The 20,663-nt window shown below is 38.1% G+C and overlaps 1 protein-coding gene across 1 annotated transcript in view; it reads right to left on the minus strand.

The window, feature by feature from the left end:
* Positions 1-20,663, minus strand: part of LOC149225254 (telomere repeat-binding factor 1-like) — a 70,776-nt gene that overhangs the window by 37,634 nt on the left and 12,479 nt on the right. The window contains exons 3-4 of the mRNA XM_089377020.1: positions 13,980-14,197; positions 13,055-13,139 (exon numbers count right to left, since the gene is read on the minus strand). Coding sequence (XP_089233146.1) covers positions 13,055-13,139; positions 13,980-14,197 — 303 coding nt within the window. The remainder of the gene's footprint in view (positions 1-13,054; positions 13,140-13,979; positions 14,198-20,663) is intronic.

A 20,663-nucleotide genomic window follows, 5' to 3' on the forward strand; every position in this document is an offset into this window, starting at 1 on the left:
AACCGCATTCAATGAATCAGAAATTGAAAACAATACATAAAATAATTAATTTTTAATGAAAAAAAATATTTTTAAAATTTCAAGTTGTTCAAATTCTAACTAGGTTTGGGCTTCATAATGTATATTTATCATTGATGTATTTATTATATTTTATCAAGCATGTTCTTCATGCTAGAGTAAAAAGAATTTATTTTTGAGTCAAAAAGAAAATTTATTTATGTCATGTCCCAGTTGGACATTTAAAAGAAAGAGAAATTACATTTTTATTACGAGTCATAAGTCCACAAGATGACCAAGTCAGCCCTCCTTGGACAAGTAGGCCTAGCCCTCCAAGTGGCACCTATTTGACCCTATTGGATAGCTATATATAAATGACCAGTTTGACCTCTTTGGAGTTCATTCATTCATCATTACAGGAAGTATTTTCTGAAACAAGCAAAAAAGAGAAAAGGCTGAGTCAAATGAGAGAGAAGGCAAGTCAAAAAAAAGAAGAACATTCCCCTCGTTGACCAAATATGTGACTGTTACAGCTCGCACATGTGGAGGACTGCTTTTTCTATGGAAGAGGCCGAAATTCAGCCCTAATTGCAATTCCGAAATTCTGAAGTTTGACCAGATTTGAAGCAGTTTGACCAACATTGACTTTGACTTTGGAGGTGACTTGGAGGAGGGTTTGACTTGGTATCTTGGTGGCAGTTTGGTATTGGTTCTTGACTTGGATATCTTTCATTTTGATCTGACTTTATAAGGAAAGGATTTTCGGGTTCCACCTTGTGGGTTTTGCCCTGGCCACTGGCCTAATAGTAATTTTTGGTGTCTCTTGTCTCATTGTAATCTCTATTTCCTTGAATGATTGAACAAATGTATAATTGCTTGATGAAGAAGACATAAGAAGTAATAAAAAGACATTTAATTTTCATAAGTAATTATCAAGAAGAGGAATTAAGTGTTAGACTACATTGCACTTGGTTTCTCAACATGGTATTAGAGCTAAGGTGAAGGAAGGAAGCTTGAAGATCACAATTTATTGGCACTCTTAACTGAAGACATCCTTGTAGCAACTCTCTCTCACTTTCAAGTAAGTACTCTTCTATTCTCTATGTCTAATACTTATGATCAAATGGCATCTATCTGCAAAGAAGGCAACAAGCTTGAAGGTGCATCTAATTTCAAAGCTTGGAAGAAAAAATTGATCTAGTCCTTATAGAAAATGAAGTCATGCAAATTTTTGAATGCAAAGTTCCACCGCCAGATAAAAACAATGCTCAAGAAGTGGCCAAGTATAATAAAGGAGAAATCAGAGCTCAAAGGATTCTCTTTGAATCCATCAAAGACCACCTCATTACTTTTGTTTCAGAATTGTCTACATCCAAGGAAGTTTATGATACTTTGGTGAGCTTGTACTCCATCAACACAACAGGTCATAAGATATCTTTGAGGAATCAACTCTATGGAACAAGGATGACAAAGGAGGACAATGTGGCTTCATATTTTATGAAGATATCAAAAATTAGAGATCAACTTCAAGGGGTTGGTGAAACTATATCTGATTCTGAATTGATCACCACTATAATCAATGCTTTACTTGAAACTTGGGATGGTTTTGTTGGAGGCATTTATGCTAGAAAGGAAACTCCTACTTTTGAAGAGTTATTGGCTACTTGCACTTAAGAGGAATCAAGATTGATGGCTAAAAGCAATACTCAACCTCATAATGAAGATTCTCAAGCTTTTGCAGCAAAATCAAGGAGGAAGCTTGGAAAGAAGGAAATTGGACCTCATAACAAAAATATTGGTAACAAATCTCGAGGAAATAAAGATATGTCCAAAGCCCAATGCTATGGTTGTCGTGAATATGGGCATTACAAGAGAGATTGTCCTAAGAACAATAAGAGGAAGGAAAGACATGAAGCATCAATAGTTGAAGATGCAGAAGCTCTAAAGAAACCCAAAGATGAAAATCACAAGGATCTCTACTATTAAAGTTAATGAAGAACATGGCAGGTGTACATAGTAATAATCCCACATCCACTCTTGTACCAGGTTTGAAGTAAAAGCTTACTTTTCATTTCATGTTTAGAAGATTATAGTCAGAATAGAACTTATTAATGGCAAGATAATTACATGACCTATGAACGCTAGTGTATTTGGAATTTGCAAAAGAAGTTTGTCTGGAATAGTTCAAGGAATTGAAATTAAGAGGGAGCTCTTGGTCATCTATTGGAAAAATCGATCCTTTGAAGTATATATTCTTATAAGAATAAGCCTCGTTGAATGTTGTCTACATAAAAAGCCTTAGTAGAAATACTTATTGATTGAAGTAAGCAGTTGCATGGTAGAAACTCTTAGGAAAGTAGACAATCTCTTCATGAAGATCCAAAGGAAGCTAATATATCTTGCAAAGAAGCAAGGATTACAGGTTTATAATAAAGGCAGCCAAGACTTTGGTAGATAGAAGAAGAGAAAAGCAAAGAACTTGTGGTCTATTTGTTTTGAAATATGTCTAAGAAAAGTTAAGATCTAGCTTGCAACAATATAGAAATTCAAGACAGATTTTTCCAAACAGAAGGAGTTGATTTTTTATGAAGACACTCACTCCAAATTCCAATGAAGCTGATCCGAACTTATATCCTACTATAATATATAGACGTTGACTAGTGCAGAGCATTTCAGTTTAAAAGGAAGCAGACTTTTCTCAAAAGATAATGAGGATTGCAAGTCAATGGCAATGTTTGCCTAGACTTTGACAACAGATGAAAGAATTGGAAGGACATAGCAAACCAAGATTTGAGAGAATTCTCCCAGTAAAAGGAAGAAGTTCATGATAAGGCATTTGCCTCAGATTTTTTAAGGACATGAAAAGGGAGCCACATGATTAGAGAAAACCTCGTACTCTGGGATTGATTGAATGATTTGTTTGTGATGAAAGGACTCATAAGTTAGAGGAGAAGGTGTTGCCGTCATTGGGAGCTGGAAGCAGAATTTGACATGAAGGATCTTGGATTGATACACTACTACTTGGGACCTGAGGTTTGGCAGAAAACTGATGAAATCTTCCTTGATCAAAGGAAGCATGTAATCAAGATCCTCTGGAAGTTTGGAATGATAACAAATCAATTTGAAGAAGCTAAGAAGTTTCGATCCATCATTGTACCGGTCGTTGATTGGTTCCCTGATACATTTGATTAAAGGCTACATTGATTGGCTAGCAATGTTGATGATAAGAAAAAGGTATTACTAGTGGTTGTTTCTACTTGGGATCTGGTATGGTTTCTTGGAAGAGCATGAAGCAGGATTTTGTTGTGTTGAGAAATTAATATGCTAGTAGATTAGGGTTAATTCCTCTTACTTGATAATTACTTGTGAATGTTTATTGGCTTTTATTACTTTTATTATGTCTTCTTCATCAATCAATTACCAAAATATAAAGTGCATGAAGATCACAAAAGACAAAGAACACAAGATGTAGGCTCCAAGCCAGAGCAAAACCCCACAAGGGGGGAAAACCCAAACAACTTCTCTTCTTATAGAATCACATCAAAGTGAGATATCCAAGACCTAAGACCAAGACCTCCACAAAGAACCAAGTCAGCCCTCCTTCAAATCTCCTCCAACCAAATCAAAGTCAACAAAATTCAACGCTGGTCAAACCTCATCAAATCTGATCAAGCACAAAATTTCGGACATGCAACTTTGCAAAGTTGCCCCAGCACCTTCGCACATGTGAATAGAAACAAGAATTTCGGCCCTATAATTCACAGAGTTGCCCCAACACCTTTGCACGTGTGAACGAAAACAAGCAAAAGTTCATTTTTTCTCTCCTTTATTCTTCTTCTCTTTCCTTGGCCTTTGCTCTCTTTCTTCTTCTTTCTTGCACAGAAATCGATGAGCGAGTGAGTGATCAAATGAGGTTGAATTCTCTTCTATTTATAGTTGGCCAAGATATCGAAAAGGTGCCTCTTCTTGGCCTTGTCCACCAAGGCCGACTTGGTCTTGTGGTGACAAAATGACTCTTTTTGACTCAAAATAAAAATTTTATTTTTCTTACAAATAGTCCAAATGGGACTTTGACACATGACAACTTTTCTTTTCGACTCAATAAACCATAGAAGCATGAAGAACGTGCTTTGACTAGAAAATAATAATAAAATATATTTTTCTTCTTTTTGTTTTTACATGAAATACATATTGATACAAGTACAATGATAATTATGAAGACCAAACCTAGTTACATTTTTCAACACTCCCTTTTAACTAGGGAGGCATTCAAAATGTCGTAGTTGAACCAGACTGCTTTTTTGCCCTGAAAATCATGGAAATTCCAACTATATTTTGATAAAATCCAGCAGGAATTTTTCTAAATCCAAGTTATCGTTGTTAAACTTCAATATTTTGGGTTCCCAAGAGGTTTTTGATGGTGATGAATCCATTTCCACCATCAAAAACATGATTCAAAAACTGCCACTGCAAGATTTTTTGAAATTGTTTTGCTCGGATTCTGGCCACTTTTAGCCGTCCGGGCAATTCCTCCGCCTCCGTAGATGACTCCTATTCATAATTAAATAACAAGATACAAGGATACTCTCAATTTGAAATATTCTCATAAGAAGAGTTCAAATTGATAAGCATCATCATAACCAGCATTGTCAATTACAAAATAGCAAGGCCTTGACTAACAAGCTCTAACTATCCACTAGATTAGAGCACAAAGTTGGGAGGCATACATTTGGACACCACCATCGCCTCTCAAGGCACATACCCCATCCGGATGTTCACCAGGTATGTCCTTACAAGACTATTCTTATCTTGGATATCACCCCATCCTCAAAGAATATCAGTCCTCGAGACTACTCTTATCTTGGATTCCCAATCCTCAAAGAGTATCGGTCCTCGGGACTACTCCTATCTTGGATACCATTCCTTAAGGAGTATCAGTTCCAGATGCTTATCCAATCCTCCATTTTCCCTACTAGTGCCTTCACTAGGCTTATAGTTGTTAGTCCTGGCCATAATGCATGAAACATGGAGAATACAGTGTTCCTCCTCACTCCCTCTCAACCAGGGAGGAAATATCCACAAGCCCAAGCTTGTCTCTCAAATACTCAAGCTTCCTATTCGGAAGAGACTTTGTCAATATGTCAGCTACATGTTCGTCTGTGGAGATGTATTGTAGCTTCACAACCCCATCCTGTACCAAGCTTCAAATATAGTGGTACTTATTATTGATATGCTTTGTCCTAACATGAAAAACTGGGTCCTCTATCAACCTTATGCAGCTCTAGTTGTCACAATATATGATAGTAGGATCCAAAGGTCCTTCAAACAAATCTGCAAGTAACTTTTGAAGCCAAACAACTTCTCTACCAACTTCATTGGCTATTATATATTCAGCTTTAGCACTACTCAATGCAATTGAATCTTGTTTCCTGCTCATCCATGAAAACATAGAAGATCCCAAACTAAAACATCCACCAGTAGTGCTCTTTCCATCTGTGTCACTGCCTACCCAATCTGAATTTGTGTAGCCCAATAATTGTATCTCATTACCAGCATATCTTAGACAGTGATGTATAGTCCCACGAAGATATCTCAAAATATGTTTAGCTGCTATCCAATGATCATGCCTTAGCTCCATCTGAAATTGACTAAGAATGTTCACTCCGAAACATATGTTGGGTCGGGTGTTCACAAGATACAAGAAGGAGCCAATTAATTGTTGGTAGGACGTAGGATCAACAAGGCTTGAATCTGAATTTCTTAACTTCTTCAAAATAGTTATCATCGGAGTTGTCATAGGTTTACTATCCATCATACCAAATTTCTACAAGATCTTTGATCACATATTTCCCTTCACCAACATAGATCTCACCAAGTTTCTACCATACTTCTTGCCCCAACTAGTAATGCATTAGTCCAAGGTCCTTCATATCAAATTTCGCTGCAATTTGCTTCTTGCATTCTTGAATATGACGCTCCACACTTGTTATTAGTAGGTCACCCACGTAGAGTAACATGATCGCGAATTCATTCTTTACCACCTTGATGTAGAGATTAGGATCTACAGAACTTTTGACGAAACCAAGTCTTAGTAAATATGCATCCATCTTGGCATACCATGCTCTAGGGGCTTGCTTCAAGCCATATAGAGCCTTCTTCAATCTGCAAACACGTGTTTCCTTACCATGAACTTTAAATCCCTGGGGTTGCTCAATGTAGACTTCTTCATCAATCGTTCCATTCAGAAAGGATGTTTTTACGTCCATTTGATGAATGTTCCATCTCATAGTAGCTGCAATAGAAATGAGTGATTTAATGGTTGTTGGAGCCAAAGTTTCTTCATAATCAATTCCTTCTTGTTGAGAGAATCCTCTTACCACAAACCTTGCCTTATACTTGTCAATACTTCCATCAACTAATTTGTCTTTAGGTCTAGGAACAATTTCCCAAACATCGTTCTTCATTATCGACTAGTATTCTTCTTGCCTTGCATTTTTCCATTCTTGATGCTTGGTTGCCTTATCATAAGAGGTAGGTTCTGCTTCAATAAGTTTAGTCATCTAAGCTACATAACTTGAATATCTCTTAGGCTTCTTGTTTTCTCTGAACGTCCCTTTCGTTGTTGCATGTCCTTTGGCTTCTTGTAGAGTTGAACTTAACCAAGCTGGCCTTTTTCGAGTTTATGGAATGATGACTGGCTGCACAGGTTCACGTGGTCCTCAAATTTCTTCATGATTAGTTGGAGGTTCTGGAATATTATCTTGCCTTGAAACTTTTTCATTTGTAAAGATAGGTTCTTCTTCTTCATCAGAATCAATGGGATGTCCTTGGACTTCTTGTATGCAACGCTTTCATCAAAAATGACATCCTTGCTTACTTCAATACGACATTCTTCCTTGATGTTTTGATGAGGTGTTATATCCAACAAAGATGCCTTTTATACAAGACCGGTAGACAGGTCCAACTTCTTCCTTTTATCCTTGGGAATGTGAATGTAAACGAGACATCCAAAAATTCGGAGATGATCAACATTTGGCTTCTTTCTTGTGAATGCTTCTTCCTTGTGAATGCTTCTTCAAGGGTCATATCATCAATAATTCTATGAGGACTTTGATTTTGTATACAGACTATTGTTATAGAAGCTTCTCCCCATAAGAACTTGCGAAGGTCTTGGTCATGTAGCATGGCTCTAACACATTTTTTAATGGATCGATTCTTCCTTTCAGCGACACCATTCAATTAAGAATTGTATAGAACTATCAGCTCCCTCTTAATTCCTACTTCTTTGCAAAAAAACACAAGTTCTCTAGAAGTATATTCTCCACCATTATCTTATCTCAGTGTTTTGATCTTCTTTTATGTCAAATTTTCTACCTCTGCCTTAAACTCTTGGAATTTCTCGAATACTTCATCCTTAGACTTTAGGAGGTATATCCAAGTTTCTCTAGACTGGTCATCAATAAAGGTTACATAGTATTGATGACCACCAAGTGACTTCTCTGCCATAGGTCCACAAACATCGAAGTGTATGAGATCTAAAATTTCCTTGGATCTTGTGTTACTGCTAGTAAAAGGTTTCTTCACATTCTTGCCAGGGGCAGATCCCTTACAGACTCCATGATTTTCTTTCAATTGAGCTATACCAGTAACCATTTGATTCAATGATGGCAATATCTTGTAACAAGAGTTGATGTCTAAATGTACTAGAGCTTGAGGAGGAGGAATTAGAAGTCTATAAAACCTCCCCTCATGAATCCCAATAGTCCTTGCATTTTCAATACTAGATCCCTTAGCCCAAACAATAACTTTGCCATCAACAAATGCCACCCTATCACCTTTATCTTCTAAGCAAGAAATAGAAAGCAAGTTCTTTTTCAAACCTGCAACATAGAGGATATTGTTGAGATGAATATTTCCACTGGATTCCAGCTCTGAGGTAGATCCAATCCCTTTAACTGAGTAGCTATTCTTGTCTCCAAGTTCCACTGAGTGAGAAGAGTTTCCTTTTGATAGAGTTTTGAGTTGACCACATTCCCCTGTCATGTGCCTTGAAGCTCCACTATCAATTACCCATGTATTATCATCTTCAAATGAACCTGTAAGAGCAAAATAAAAACTTCCATCCATGACTTCTTTAGATAGCTTGGAGATGAACTTGATGATGCAACCTTTGATAGATTCAAGGAGACTCCTAAGAGTCTTGAGACCTTCCTTCATGTATCTTGCCATTGGAGAGGGAGAGAGAAGATAGTTGCTTCAAGAATGTCTTCAAACAAGAATGCCAACAAAATGTGATCTTCAAGTTGTCCTTCCTTCACCTTAGCTCTGATACCATGTTGAGAAATCAATATGCTAGTAGATTAGGGTTGATTCCTCTTACTTGATAATTACTTGTGAATGTTTGTTGGCTTTTATTACTTTTATTATGTCTTCTTCATCAAGCAATTACCAAAATATAAAGTACATGAAGATCACAAAAGACAAAGCACAAGATGTAGGCTCCAAGCCAAGGCAAAACCCCACAAGGGGGAAAACCCAAAACAACTTCTCTTCTTATAAAATCATATCAAAGTGAGATATCCAAGACCCAAGACCAAGACCTCAAGAAAGAACCAAGTCAACCCTCCTTCAAATCTCCTCCAACCAAATCAAAGTCAACAAAAGTCAAAGTTGGTCAAACCTCGTCAAATCTAATCAAGCACAAAATTTTGGATCTACAACTTCACAGAGTTGCCCCAACACCTTTGCACGTGTGAACAGAAACAAGAATTTCATCCCAGTAATTCGTAGAGTTGCCCGAGCACCTTCGCACATGTGACAGAAACAAGAAAAACTTCGATTTCTCTCTATTTATTTTTCTTCTCTTTCCTTTTCTTGCATAGAAATTGATGAGTTAGTGAGGGATCAAATGAGGTTGAAGTCTCTTCTAATTATAGTTGTCCAGGAGGTCGAATAGGTGCCACTTCTAGGCCGACTTGTCCAGGCAGGGCCGACTTGGTCTTGTGGTGACAAAATGACTCTTCTTTACTCAAAATATTTTTTTCCTTTTCTTACAAATAGTCCAAATGGGACTTGACACATGACACTTTTCTTTTTGACTCAATAAACCTTAGAAGCATGAAGAACATGCTTTGACAAGAAAATAATAATAAAATTTATTTTCCTTCTTTTTTTTATTACATGAAATGCATATTGACACAAGTACAATGATAATTATGAAGATCGAACTTAGTTACATTTTTCAACATGTTGCACTAAGCATTGTGGAGGCAGAAGGAATGGCAATTTATGTAGTTAGCTTTGAAGCAATTTGGCTCCGTAAAATATTTGATGGACTATCTAATAGCGTGTTGGATTCAACCATGATACTTTGTAATGATCAAAGTTGTATAAATATTGTCAGAGAACCTGGTTTTTCATGGAAGGTTGAAGCACATTATGATTCGAGATACTGTAGAGATGTGAGTAGAGAAACTACAACAGATCTACACAGATGAACAGGGAGTTGACATAAGGGAAGCATGAGTACTTCTGAAACAGGCTTGGACTTGTGAAAAATTCCTCCCAAATTGAAAGGGAGTGAGGATGGACACCTATTTTTTTCTCCCTGTGTCATGTACTGTGACTGATTAGGATTAACACCCTAAGTCAAGTACATGGACCCAGATAGGGAGAATGGTAGATTGGATAAGCATCATGGACTGACATTCTTGTGTCATGTACTGTGACCGATTAGGATTAACACCCTAAGTCAAGTACATTGACTCGGTTTAAGAATGGTTCGGTGGACCGACATTTCCTTGTGTCAAGTACTATGACATCAAATTAGGAAATGGTGTTGTGGAAGACATACTCTAAGGAACATAGGTGGAGTATGTGCCTCATAGAGGCAAATGTGTGGTGTCCTGTTGAATGCCTCCCAGCATTGTGCTATGATCTAGTGGAGAGATAGAGCTTACTTGTCAAAGCCTTGGTAATTTGACAAAGTTGGCCATGATGATGTTTATAGCAATGCTTATCAATCTGGATCCTTTCTTATAGAAGTCTTCAACTTGAGAATATCCCAATGAGTCATTACGAATACCTCAAGAGGGAGTGTTGAAATTGTAAATAGGTTCGGTCTTCATAATATATATTTATCATTGATGTATTTGTTATATTTTTTCAAGCATGTTCTTCATGCTAGAGCCAAAAGAATTTATTTTTGAGTCAAAAGAAAAATCATTTAAGTCGTCCCATTTGGAAATTTAAAAGAAAGAGAATTTGAACTTTTATTATGAGTCATAAGTCCACAGGATGACCAAGTCGAGCCTCATTGGACAAGTCGACTTAGCCCTCCAAGTGGCACCTATTCAATCCTCTTGGACAGCTATATAAGAGACAAGTTCGACCTCTTTGGAACTCATTCATTCATCATCACAAGAAGTATTTTCTAAACCAAAACTCCTCTGAGAGCCAACCTTTTGTCCGACCAAAAGAAGGATCTATAGGTAGACCTTCGAAGAAGTAAAGTACAAGATAGGGATAACTTTCTCTCCCAATGGCAAAATCTTTAAAACATCAAACTCTATGGAGGAAAGAAACCAAACGAAAAAAGACCTCAAGGCGAAAGGGATGGACTCTGAACTCTGCCTAAATGATGAGTTGCAAAATCATCCGTTTACATTGAATGATATGCCTAAGAAGCAAGGTCTATATGCTCTCCAACTTAGTCCAGTCTGCCTACGACAAGCTCAGCCCCCAAATCTCAAAGCCATAAAGAAATATGGGTCTGATAATCACCTCTGTGAGATAGAGTTTGGTCAAGATGTCTAAAATTGTACCTGGCAACATTGCCTCTCGATGAGGGCCAAGGAACCATACCCTTTATTGAGTTGAGGATAGAGGGCCTACCGCAAACGAAAATGAGGCCTTATGAACTAGGCTCCTAAGTCAAATGGTGATCTCAATCTCTACCCCTCCATAGTAGAAATGTAAGTCTATAAGAGACCTCTTTGATGCAATGAAGATCAAGACCATAGTTTTACCCAAGTTGACTATGTCAAAGATCACAAAATGTAGCCAATGCATGAAGTCATCTTTGTATGCCCTCGGGAGTAGAGACCAACAAGAACAAGTCATCGGTAAATAGGAGCAAGAAGATCCACATCCAATGTAGAAGACAGCCATGCCCCTCCTGTATATGCTCATGAAGGACTCTATCTCATCAATATAGATCCCAAAGATGTTTGGCAAGAGGGGGCACCCCTGTTTTACCCAGATAGTACTCTGGATGAGGTCTTAGAGGCCACGTGCGGTCCTGAGGCATCCCAAAACTGACTCATATAGTCTCATGATGGTTGCCAATACGATATCTAATATGCCAATGTCGTGGAGTCGCTGGAATAATGCCTCTCTCGAGACTATGTCAAATGATTTCTAGAAGTCTACAAAACAATTATAGACCTTCAAAGAGCAATGACAAGTCTCCTCAATAAGGGCACGGAGTGTGAAGATGTGATAAATCCTCTAATAGTTGGGGCAGAAGCCTGCTTGTCCTCCAGCCCCGAGATGGCAACTCCCTAGCTCCTCAGAAAACCATTCGTGTAAGATTGTGGCATAGAGTTTGGAGAATGTATGGCCCACCATAATAGTCTAGTAGTTGTTTGGATCAGTGATGCTCCCTGATTTGTGGATCGCATGAATAATATGTCTGGTCCAAGAGAGGGGAAAGCCTAAAAATACCACTTGATTGAATAAATTGGCGATATGGGAATCAAGGGACTAGATGCCTTGCTTGAGGAATTCAACCTAAAGTACTTCCTTATTAGTTGCTTTGATGGTACACATAGCTCTAAGTGCTCTCCTAATGTCCCACTCAGAGACAAGGTAGCAAGTGAAGGGGGGGAGACATGAGTGGGAGGTTGTCCAGGAATACCGCACATAAAGGTAATGTGGGAGAACATTTGGGGTCAAGGTAGGATGAAATAGTATGTGATCGTGGAAAAAGGGCAAGCCAAAATTCTTCCAGGGAGTGGTGGAGGGCATCACAAATATCTGTCATCTCCGAAGAGATATTTGTTTTTACAGCATATGAAATTGTAATATGCTTTGCTGAGGTCAGAGGAGGAATATGTGTCATGAGCGAGAGTGAGTCAGAGTTGTTTGTCGAGGGATTTGCATTCATCATCAAACCAGCAGTTCATGGGGCAAGAGCCAGGGATAGATTTATAGATGTGACGACGAGTAGAGTGAGGGTAGGAGTCAAGGGTTGCTTCCACAAGGGCCGAGGAAAGTATCTGATATTTGGTTGTGGTGGTGTCTAGTGACCTGAAGTGGGAAATGGAAGGGAGCAACTCCTTAAGGCAGGTGGTATAAGATGCAGCATAATTTCTATTAAAGAGAAAGGTGGTGCAGGGGGATGGCGAGATGGGCTGGGGAGGTGCAGGAAGGGGGAGGAAAGTAGAGAGAGATGAAAGAGTAGATGGTAAGATGAAGGCAATGTTCTAGAATACCAAGGCTATAATAGATAACTCCAATCTAATGCGTGGCTAAGAGAGTCATTAAAACGGAGAAAGACATCTTGACAACATCAATTGTGCTGTTAAGATGGTGAGGAAGGCATAAGGTCCAGTCTTTCGACATGTTTTCTAGTTTAACCATCTAGGATAGTTTGATTTAGTCAAAGTCAGTGAAATTAATAGTTATATTAGACTTTGGATGCCAAATTATAAAGCTTTAGCATGTTTCTCTGACATGTATCTGCCTGCACCTAGGAAGCTATCAGTCTATCATGTAATGATAAATCCACAGAGGAAAACTGGTTGTTCTGTGATGGTTGGCCTTATTAGCAACTTCGCATATTTTTCCAATAATGGAATGTATTTGCTTGAAAAAAGACAATTGCAATGATAAAATTAGAATTAAAACAGACGATGAAGGCAAGATCCTCGGATCCCATAATCTTTTAACTGAACTATATACCTGGCATAAGCACAATAATGCTACATTGCTACCTGCCCATCAAATTCTCTTCCTGGTACAAGCACATGCCTAGGTAAGGTTCAAATGAAATAACCTCAATATATGTTGCAATTGCAGATTTGTTAGATCCATTTGGCTCCTTCAATGTGAAGACTGCATCCAAAATCAGCTTATCTAACCTGGACAAGCAAATAGGCATGATATTGCATAATCTGTAGAATAAATAAATTACCGCTCTTATATAAGAAAAATTAATATTTTTCCCTTCACAAGTCGCATTACTATTATTTGCATCAAGCAAAACAAAAAGAGATTTAAGACTAAAATTAACAGAACATATTATAGAAAGATATGTGAAGGGATGGAAGAGCTGCTCATGTCTGTTGAAGTGCTGTCAAAAAAATTGGAAATTAGTAGCTATTCTTTATCTTCTTCGAAGCAGATATTGTTTCCCCACTGCGACATTAAAATGCAATGCAGGGCACTTTTTTCACCAGGTATTGCCATTTAATGCTTTTGAGCTTTGACACAATACTCACATATGAAGCCTTTCTATTGAAGCATTGTTTTAATATCATATCACCAGCTAGTATTTATAGCAGATTATCCTTTCATCTAGTTAAAGTAGTTGCATTATTTGGTGCATTCTTAATAAATATCGCATGTGCAGAATTAGGTACATTCTTAACCAATTTATCTTTAAAATAATGAGGTGAAACCCCTGGCCCTATATGGATTATAATATAGCTCCCTTCTCTTTCAGGCTTTAAGTTATTTATGACTGTTACACCAAGAGCAATGACAGCAATACCTAAACAGATCCCTATTTAATGAACTTGATTTCAAAACAATGATGTGCTGCAAATATGATTTGGACAAGACCACTAAATCTAATACTGCAAAAATAGAACGCTACACACAAAAGGAAAGAACTTTGTCATGTGTTCAATGGTCTGTTTTAATCCAAAATATAACAGGAAGAGGAAAAGACCCGACCAGCCCAATCATAAATTTCTAACCTTGAAATAGATCTTTTGGTATTTGAGCTTGGAAAATATGGATTGACAGTTGACAAGGGCTTAGTAACCACAACATCCATATTTCCATTGCTTAACGCACTAAGCGCAAGTTGCCTGCCAGATTGCTTTGCAATGTATTTGCTTCTTTTGAGTGCCAGTCTTGCCTTTTCCCTTGAACCCCAACCATTTGCAGTAACACTCATATTCCGCCATTTATCCTGTGCAATGACAAAAGAAAACAAAAGATACAACCATTAGTGGAAAATGGGCATCAATTACTATTCAACAATGCATTGCCGGCACAAAGTAGAACAAAAGATAAAACCCTTTGAAGAGACAGCTTTAGATATGTCCCCAAAGTAGGGGTGGCTGTATACAACTGAATGAAAGCATACTAGAAAACACAAGAGAGAGGGATATAGTCCATGGTTCAATGTGGTTTCACAAAGGGCTCATTATTGATTCAATAGCATTTATCTTAACACTCGCATACAATACGAAATAACTGCACTGAGAGAAGGTGCATTCAACAATCCAGTATGAGGGAGATGTGTAATGTCCATGTTTAATGCTGATGTGACACATCATACGTCACCCGAATATAATATTTAAAGAAGCCAAAAAAAACTGCCAAAAGTAGACAAGATGACAAATGAAAATATTATAATAATTCATAATGTTAAAGGAAATTTAAGAAAAGAATACCAAGCATCTGTGTGTGTGTGTAGCCGAGAAGGTTAACTCAATCAGTTAGATGAAATGACAAACCAAAATAGTATAATAATAAATAAATAAATCCATATTGTTATGTAAGAAAAGAAAACAAAAGAATACCAAGCATGTTAGCTCAATGAATTCGAACAAACTATTTCAATGCAGAGGTCATCATCAGGTCTGCGGTTCTAGTCTAGCTAAGGTTCGAGTTTGGTCGAGTCCAATAGGTTACCAACTGCTATTGTGGTTGGTATTCAAATCACCATCCACCTGGATATTCTGCGGAAGGGGGAGGGGGAAGGTGGTGGGATCCCATGAGGGTTTCCTTGGAGAAAAGAAAAGAAAATACACACACATAGCGCAAGGGGTTAGCCCAACTAGTTGTCACCAATGTTGCTAAGCATTTGGCTAGTTCATGCCAATGGAATCTAGTGTGAATCGCCTTGGGTGAGGAGCAGTAGTCTATGCCGATTGGACAAAGGAAAAACACACACACACACACATAGCCCAACTAGTTGCCACCAATGTTGCTAAACATTTGGCTAGTTTATGCCAACGGAGTCTACTGTGGCTCACCTTGGGTGAGGAGCACTAGTCTAGGCCAATGGGTTTACTAGGGATGCCACGCACAAACATGGGGAATCATCCCTTGGGTTAAAATAATATATATTATAATAATAATCATCTAAGTTTAAGGTCATGGCCAAGCCAACCACCAAATTGATGTATTAGACCCCCTTATTTGTGGGACAATGGGTAGCAATTTGACTGCAAGTCTAGAAAGCTGTACATACTCTTCCCCCCACCAGATTTGAACCTGTGACCTATGTGTGTGTGTGTGTGTGTGTGTGTGTAAATCGATAAATATATAGATAGAGAGATGCTAGCATAGATAAATCTAACTAAATATCTTTTAGGCACCAATAGATTTGCATCTCAATTTGTCTTTATCCCTCTTGTTGCTTAATAGATACAGAGTTAGAATGGACCTGCACTAGTGGGATGTCAAAAATCCTATACCTCACAAGCAAGATAATATGGGTTGGCTCTAAGAGTCAGGCAATTTGATCATTTTCTGGAAAACATGAAAATGGAAAGTTATGGAGATACCCCACATAATAACCATCGTTCTTGCTTCTAACCCTAAATGAGCTTAATCTTTAAGAGGATAGACAATTATAGGTGATTGTTTATGAGAGGTTGTGCTAAAATTTTGGAGCTGGCATGATGCATCCGGCTTAGTGCTTAACTTGACCTATGTGCTTTTCTTTCCTATCCAAATTAGTCTTGAAAGAGGTAATATGGAAAGCAAGACACCTTGGAACTAGAGAAGCAGATGTAGTTAATGCAACAAAGCACAGACAAGCCTTTCCCCAGGAAGAGTCAGTAGAATTATCTAACGGTTACTAGGTTTTCAATTTTGCGAATGGACTTCCTAGGATCATGTCTTGGATGTGTAAAATATAAGAACCTCTGTAATGCAATTGATGTCATAACTGTCAAGAGGTGAGAAAGTTGTGGAGATATATTTGTGTACTTACATAAATATTTTAGTAACAACTAAAGCATCACTCTCATATTTTATCTCTGCACTACTCACATTTTATAGGTTATGCTTTCATTAACCCTATTCATAAGATTATTACCTATGTGGTATTTACATAATTAATGATATTGTCGCTTTTTCTAGCACCTATAGCACAAGTGCTTCAGGAGATATAGAAAGCTTCCTAGAGACAGCCTTTGGGTTGATTGTAGACCAGTACCTAGGACATCTTAAAGAGAGGAGTGCTTTGGAAGATTATCAATGGGGCTTTCTGTTGCACTCCAATTGTCACGTAGTTTGAAAAGATAATAAAGGGGCTTGGTTCAATAGGCCTTCATCAAGGTAAACTCAAGCCAATACATGGATCCAAATGCTCAGGGGGTAAAATGGACCAATCTCAAAGAGAAATGTCTGGTTCTGGTGGCCAACACACAATAATAGGCAGCTTAATATTGGAGTTTTAGTAAAATGAAGAGGAGGAGAGAAAGGAAGGAATCTGATGCATAGGGTTGGGAATAATACAGAATCCTAAGCAACAATATTCTGGTAGAAGTATGGAAGACTAAAGAGGTGGAATGGCAGAAACAGTGGAGCGCTAATTAAGGTCCCAAGATCTATACATCATGAATACATTTGTTACTAATTAGCATATGTAAATCTGTGCTCATACAAGTACTATAGGCTATCGAATAACACAAGTAAATATGTAATTACCACAGGTATTGTTACTACTTAGCAACAAAATATACAACCATGAATAAGAGTGAAACCGGCAACTTCATTACACTATTTCAGAGGGAGAAAAACATACATGAAGTGATAAACAAAGGGGAAACATACTGCACATTGCTCTAATTGGAATCACCAAAGAGTTTCATTCATCCTTCAAAATGAGTCCAATTCACCAGTCCATTTACATTTAGCAATACATAGCTCAAGTCCCTCCTGAACAAGCAAATAGAACCAAAAGTGGAATCACAGAATTTGGACCCCTCAGGTGCAGAATTCCGAAACCCCTTCTAAGTGTTTCTTCCCCCTATTTATAAGAAGAGGGGGAGCTTTGAATTAACAGTTACAAAATATCTCAACCAAGGGCCAGCTGTCCGATTTGACTAGTTGTCTTGGCGTGCGATAGCTCTGCTGCCCACAATGATTCTAATCAGGATTTGATTCCTTCTTTAAAGTGCAAGACATACAGAATAAACAGAAATTACAGAAATAATAAGAAAAGGAAAACTAGATGATGATGGAGGAAGTATCCCTATGCCATTTCTGAGATTGCCCCTGATCAAGCCACGTCTCTGCCATGATGTGCCTTTCCTGCTGCTCAGTCGGTTCTTGTGGTTTTTGCCTCAACTGTCTAGCTTCACCACTCTTTGGAGTTGGTAGCGATCAACTGTGTTGGCTTGTCACAGAGCAAAAGCGAAGATTGACCTAGTAGTCCTGCATTGTATGACTGAGTGGAGCTCCACGCTGAGGCATTAAGTCTTCCTAAGCCCCCATACTGATTTACCGTTGCTCCATGCCTTCATTTAATACTGCAACTATAGACCCATATGCATTCAAAGTTTTGTACCATACTACCGAGACTTTACTACATCGGGACTTTTACTCTTAAAGGAGTTACAGAACAGCGAGTCCCAATCTCCTTTGGCCCCCTTTGGTTTAGCCCCTTTCTGCATTTCTTCTCATATGACCGGGGGTTGTGACCTGGGGCTTAGCCCTAAGGCGCTAGAGCCTTTGGACTCATGTCCGAGAACCCTTTTCCTTTGTTAAATATTTTGGCTCCTTTTCTTTTATTTTCCTCTATAGACCGCACGCTTGGCCAAATATCGGAGGTCAGCAAATCAACAATTTCCTATCCATGTCCTTGGTGCATCCTCTTGAAACTTGCGATCGTCAATCACCCTTTGTGCTTAGCCCTTGGTTCCTCGGCTCTTTATGTGACCGCGAGCCAACCCTTGTATCGGAGACCCTTAATCGGCGGAACGCAATCAGGGTTTTAACTTTGATGTAACAACATGCCTCACCCTGTGAACGTCGATCTCCGATATGTCTGGACCTTACCCTTAGTCATTTTCTCTTTGTTTTTTTGGCTTTCAAAGGGCAACTTCAATCTGTTCCAACTTTTGATTCCAGAGTGGGGAGTTCCATATACGTTGTAAAGCTAATTTCGAGCACTATTCAATGGAGAGGGTACAATTTAGCTTTGAGTGATTTTGTGGCTTGAAAGATGGTTGCAAACCTCTCTGCTCTTTTGCCCTCTTTTAGCAGTTGAAAACACATTTTGCAGAGGGTGACAACATATTGCAATTAGGATTTCTAGTAATGCACAATTCATGGTTGACGGGCATTCAAGACAAAGGAATAACCATGTTGTGTGCCTTGTTGTTCGAGAACTCTAGGGGATCTACAAGGCAATCATGCAAACTGAAGAGATGAAGTAATAAAACTATTTGACTAGTGTTTCAATTTTTATTACTAAAGAGGGGAAAATGCCCATAATTTTAAACTTGACAAATGGGTTGGCATATAGTAGTCCCAAAAAAAATTCCATTTGGTAGACACAAATGATTGCAATTGGTTGTTAGATGGTTGTTAGGTTGCAACTTGTCACTCCTCGTAATTTACAACTCTACATAAACTTCAACATTGTATATCATTGTTACCCACAGACATAGTACTAGAACGGCCATATAAATTAAATGGTTGACAAACGCCAATAGCCATCAAAAAGCTTATGTGCTATTTAATTTACCAATCGCTTGAAACTTCATTTATGTAGTGCTCAGAATTTGTAACCCCGGGACAAAGTGGAAGTTCCAAACACACTTAAACACAGTTTGGAAACCCTTGATTTCATCTGTTAGATTGTGTATACAACAAAGAATATTCTTAGATTATTAAATCTAGACCATGCATACATTTTTATTTTTTAAAGAATGGAAATTTTGGAAACACTACTATGAAATAGACCATGCCTATCGACCTAACAAGGTTGGTTTCCCCCTCCCTGTCACATGCAAAAGTAATCTATGAGATCCCATCGGAAAGGAAAAGAATACCAAAAGTTAATGTGGAAGAGCTAGTTTTCACAAAGGAGGATGTAGAAGATGAAATTGGAAGATTGGATTCGAGGAACGTGCGAGATATCAAAGCACTACAAGTAGAGTATTTGAATTGCAGCAAGGATCTACTCAACCAACACATTGTGTCACTTTTTATTCGGATAACTACAAAATGTTTCCAAGACTATTGGACAAAAGTCTCATTCAAAGGACATGAGCAAAATGATTAAGTATAAGACCATCACTAATTTGTGACTTGATTCCACTTATCACAATGTAAAGAGCACACGTTAGCCCATCTAGAGAGAGTGCAACCAAAAACCATTAAATTGGATTCCTTCAGCTAAGAGACTATGAGTGGCAGGTATCTATTCCATCAAAGATGCCCAGGACTTGCACTTAACTCCAACTATTGTACAATGGCACATCCATAAGCCAACATGACATTATTGAGACTTGAACCTTGATGGAGGGCATATCAACGCCCACTTTCACAAATGCAGCAAGCCACCATTGACACTACAGGACCATCATGATCAACCCAATGTTTGATATATTATTTAGAGGAATTATTGAAAGGAAAATTAGCAAATGGGAAAAGAAAGAGGGAAAGATAATTGACAATCAAGTGAGATTTCAACCACAGCACTCTACCATAGATCATTGCCTCACCTTAAGATACTTCATAGAGAAAACATGGGAGAAAAGAACAAGGAGTTACAATGTTGTTCAATAGATTCAAAAAGGCATTCAATGAAGCGTTAAGGGAGAAACTATAAGAAAGGCTAGTAGAGATAGGAACCCTTAATGAGTGGAGTGCAAAAATCCATTACCTAGACAAGCAAGTAAAAGAAAAAAAAATAAGAACGAAGGAAGGCTTATTCAAATGTTTCAATGGTGAAATGGGAATGAAACAAGGATGCCCACTCTCCTCCACACTGTTCGTATGCTATATCAACAAACCATAGGGTTGTATATCTCAAAAATGGATGGGAAGTGAATATTGCATGAACAGGTTAGAATTTCAAGCCCTACGTGACTAATGTCCTTATGATCTCAATCAAACAAGTAGATTGATGAATTTAATTAATGCTGGTATTAAATTTCAGACCATAGCATCAATGGCACAGCTCGAAATTAAACAGCAGAAGCATGGAAATTAATTTCACATACACATAGGTAATTACTCCTTCAAATCAGCTTTTCATTCCTTTGCAAAAAATTACAAGGAAATCTTCACATACTACTCAAGAAAAAAGTATGCACAGATACCAAAAAACACCCTCAACTGAGCTTTTACAGCTTGCTGAAAAACCCAAAAACAGCAGAAAACTGCTGTACAACCTGCAGGACAGT

The sequence above is a fragment of the Pinus tabuliformis genome, chromosome J (assembly GCF_031772625.1).
Source record: "Pinus tabuliformis cultivar Carrire ecotype Pingquan chromosome J, CPIR1, whole genome shotgun sequence".
Classification (NCBI taxonomy): Eukaryota; Viridiplantae; Streptophyta; class Pinopsida; order Pinales; family Pinaceae; genus Pinus; species Pinus tabuliformis.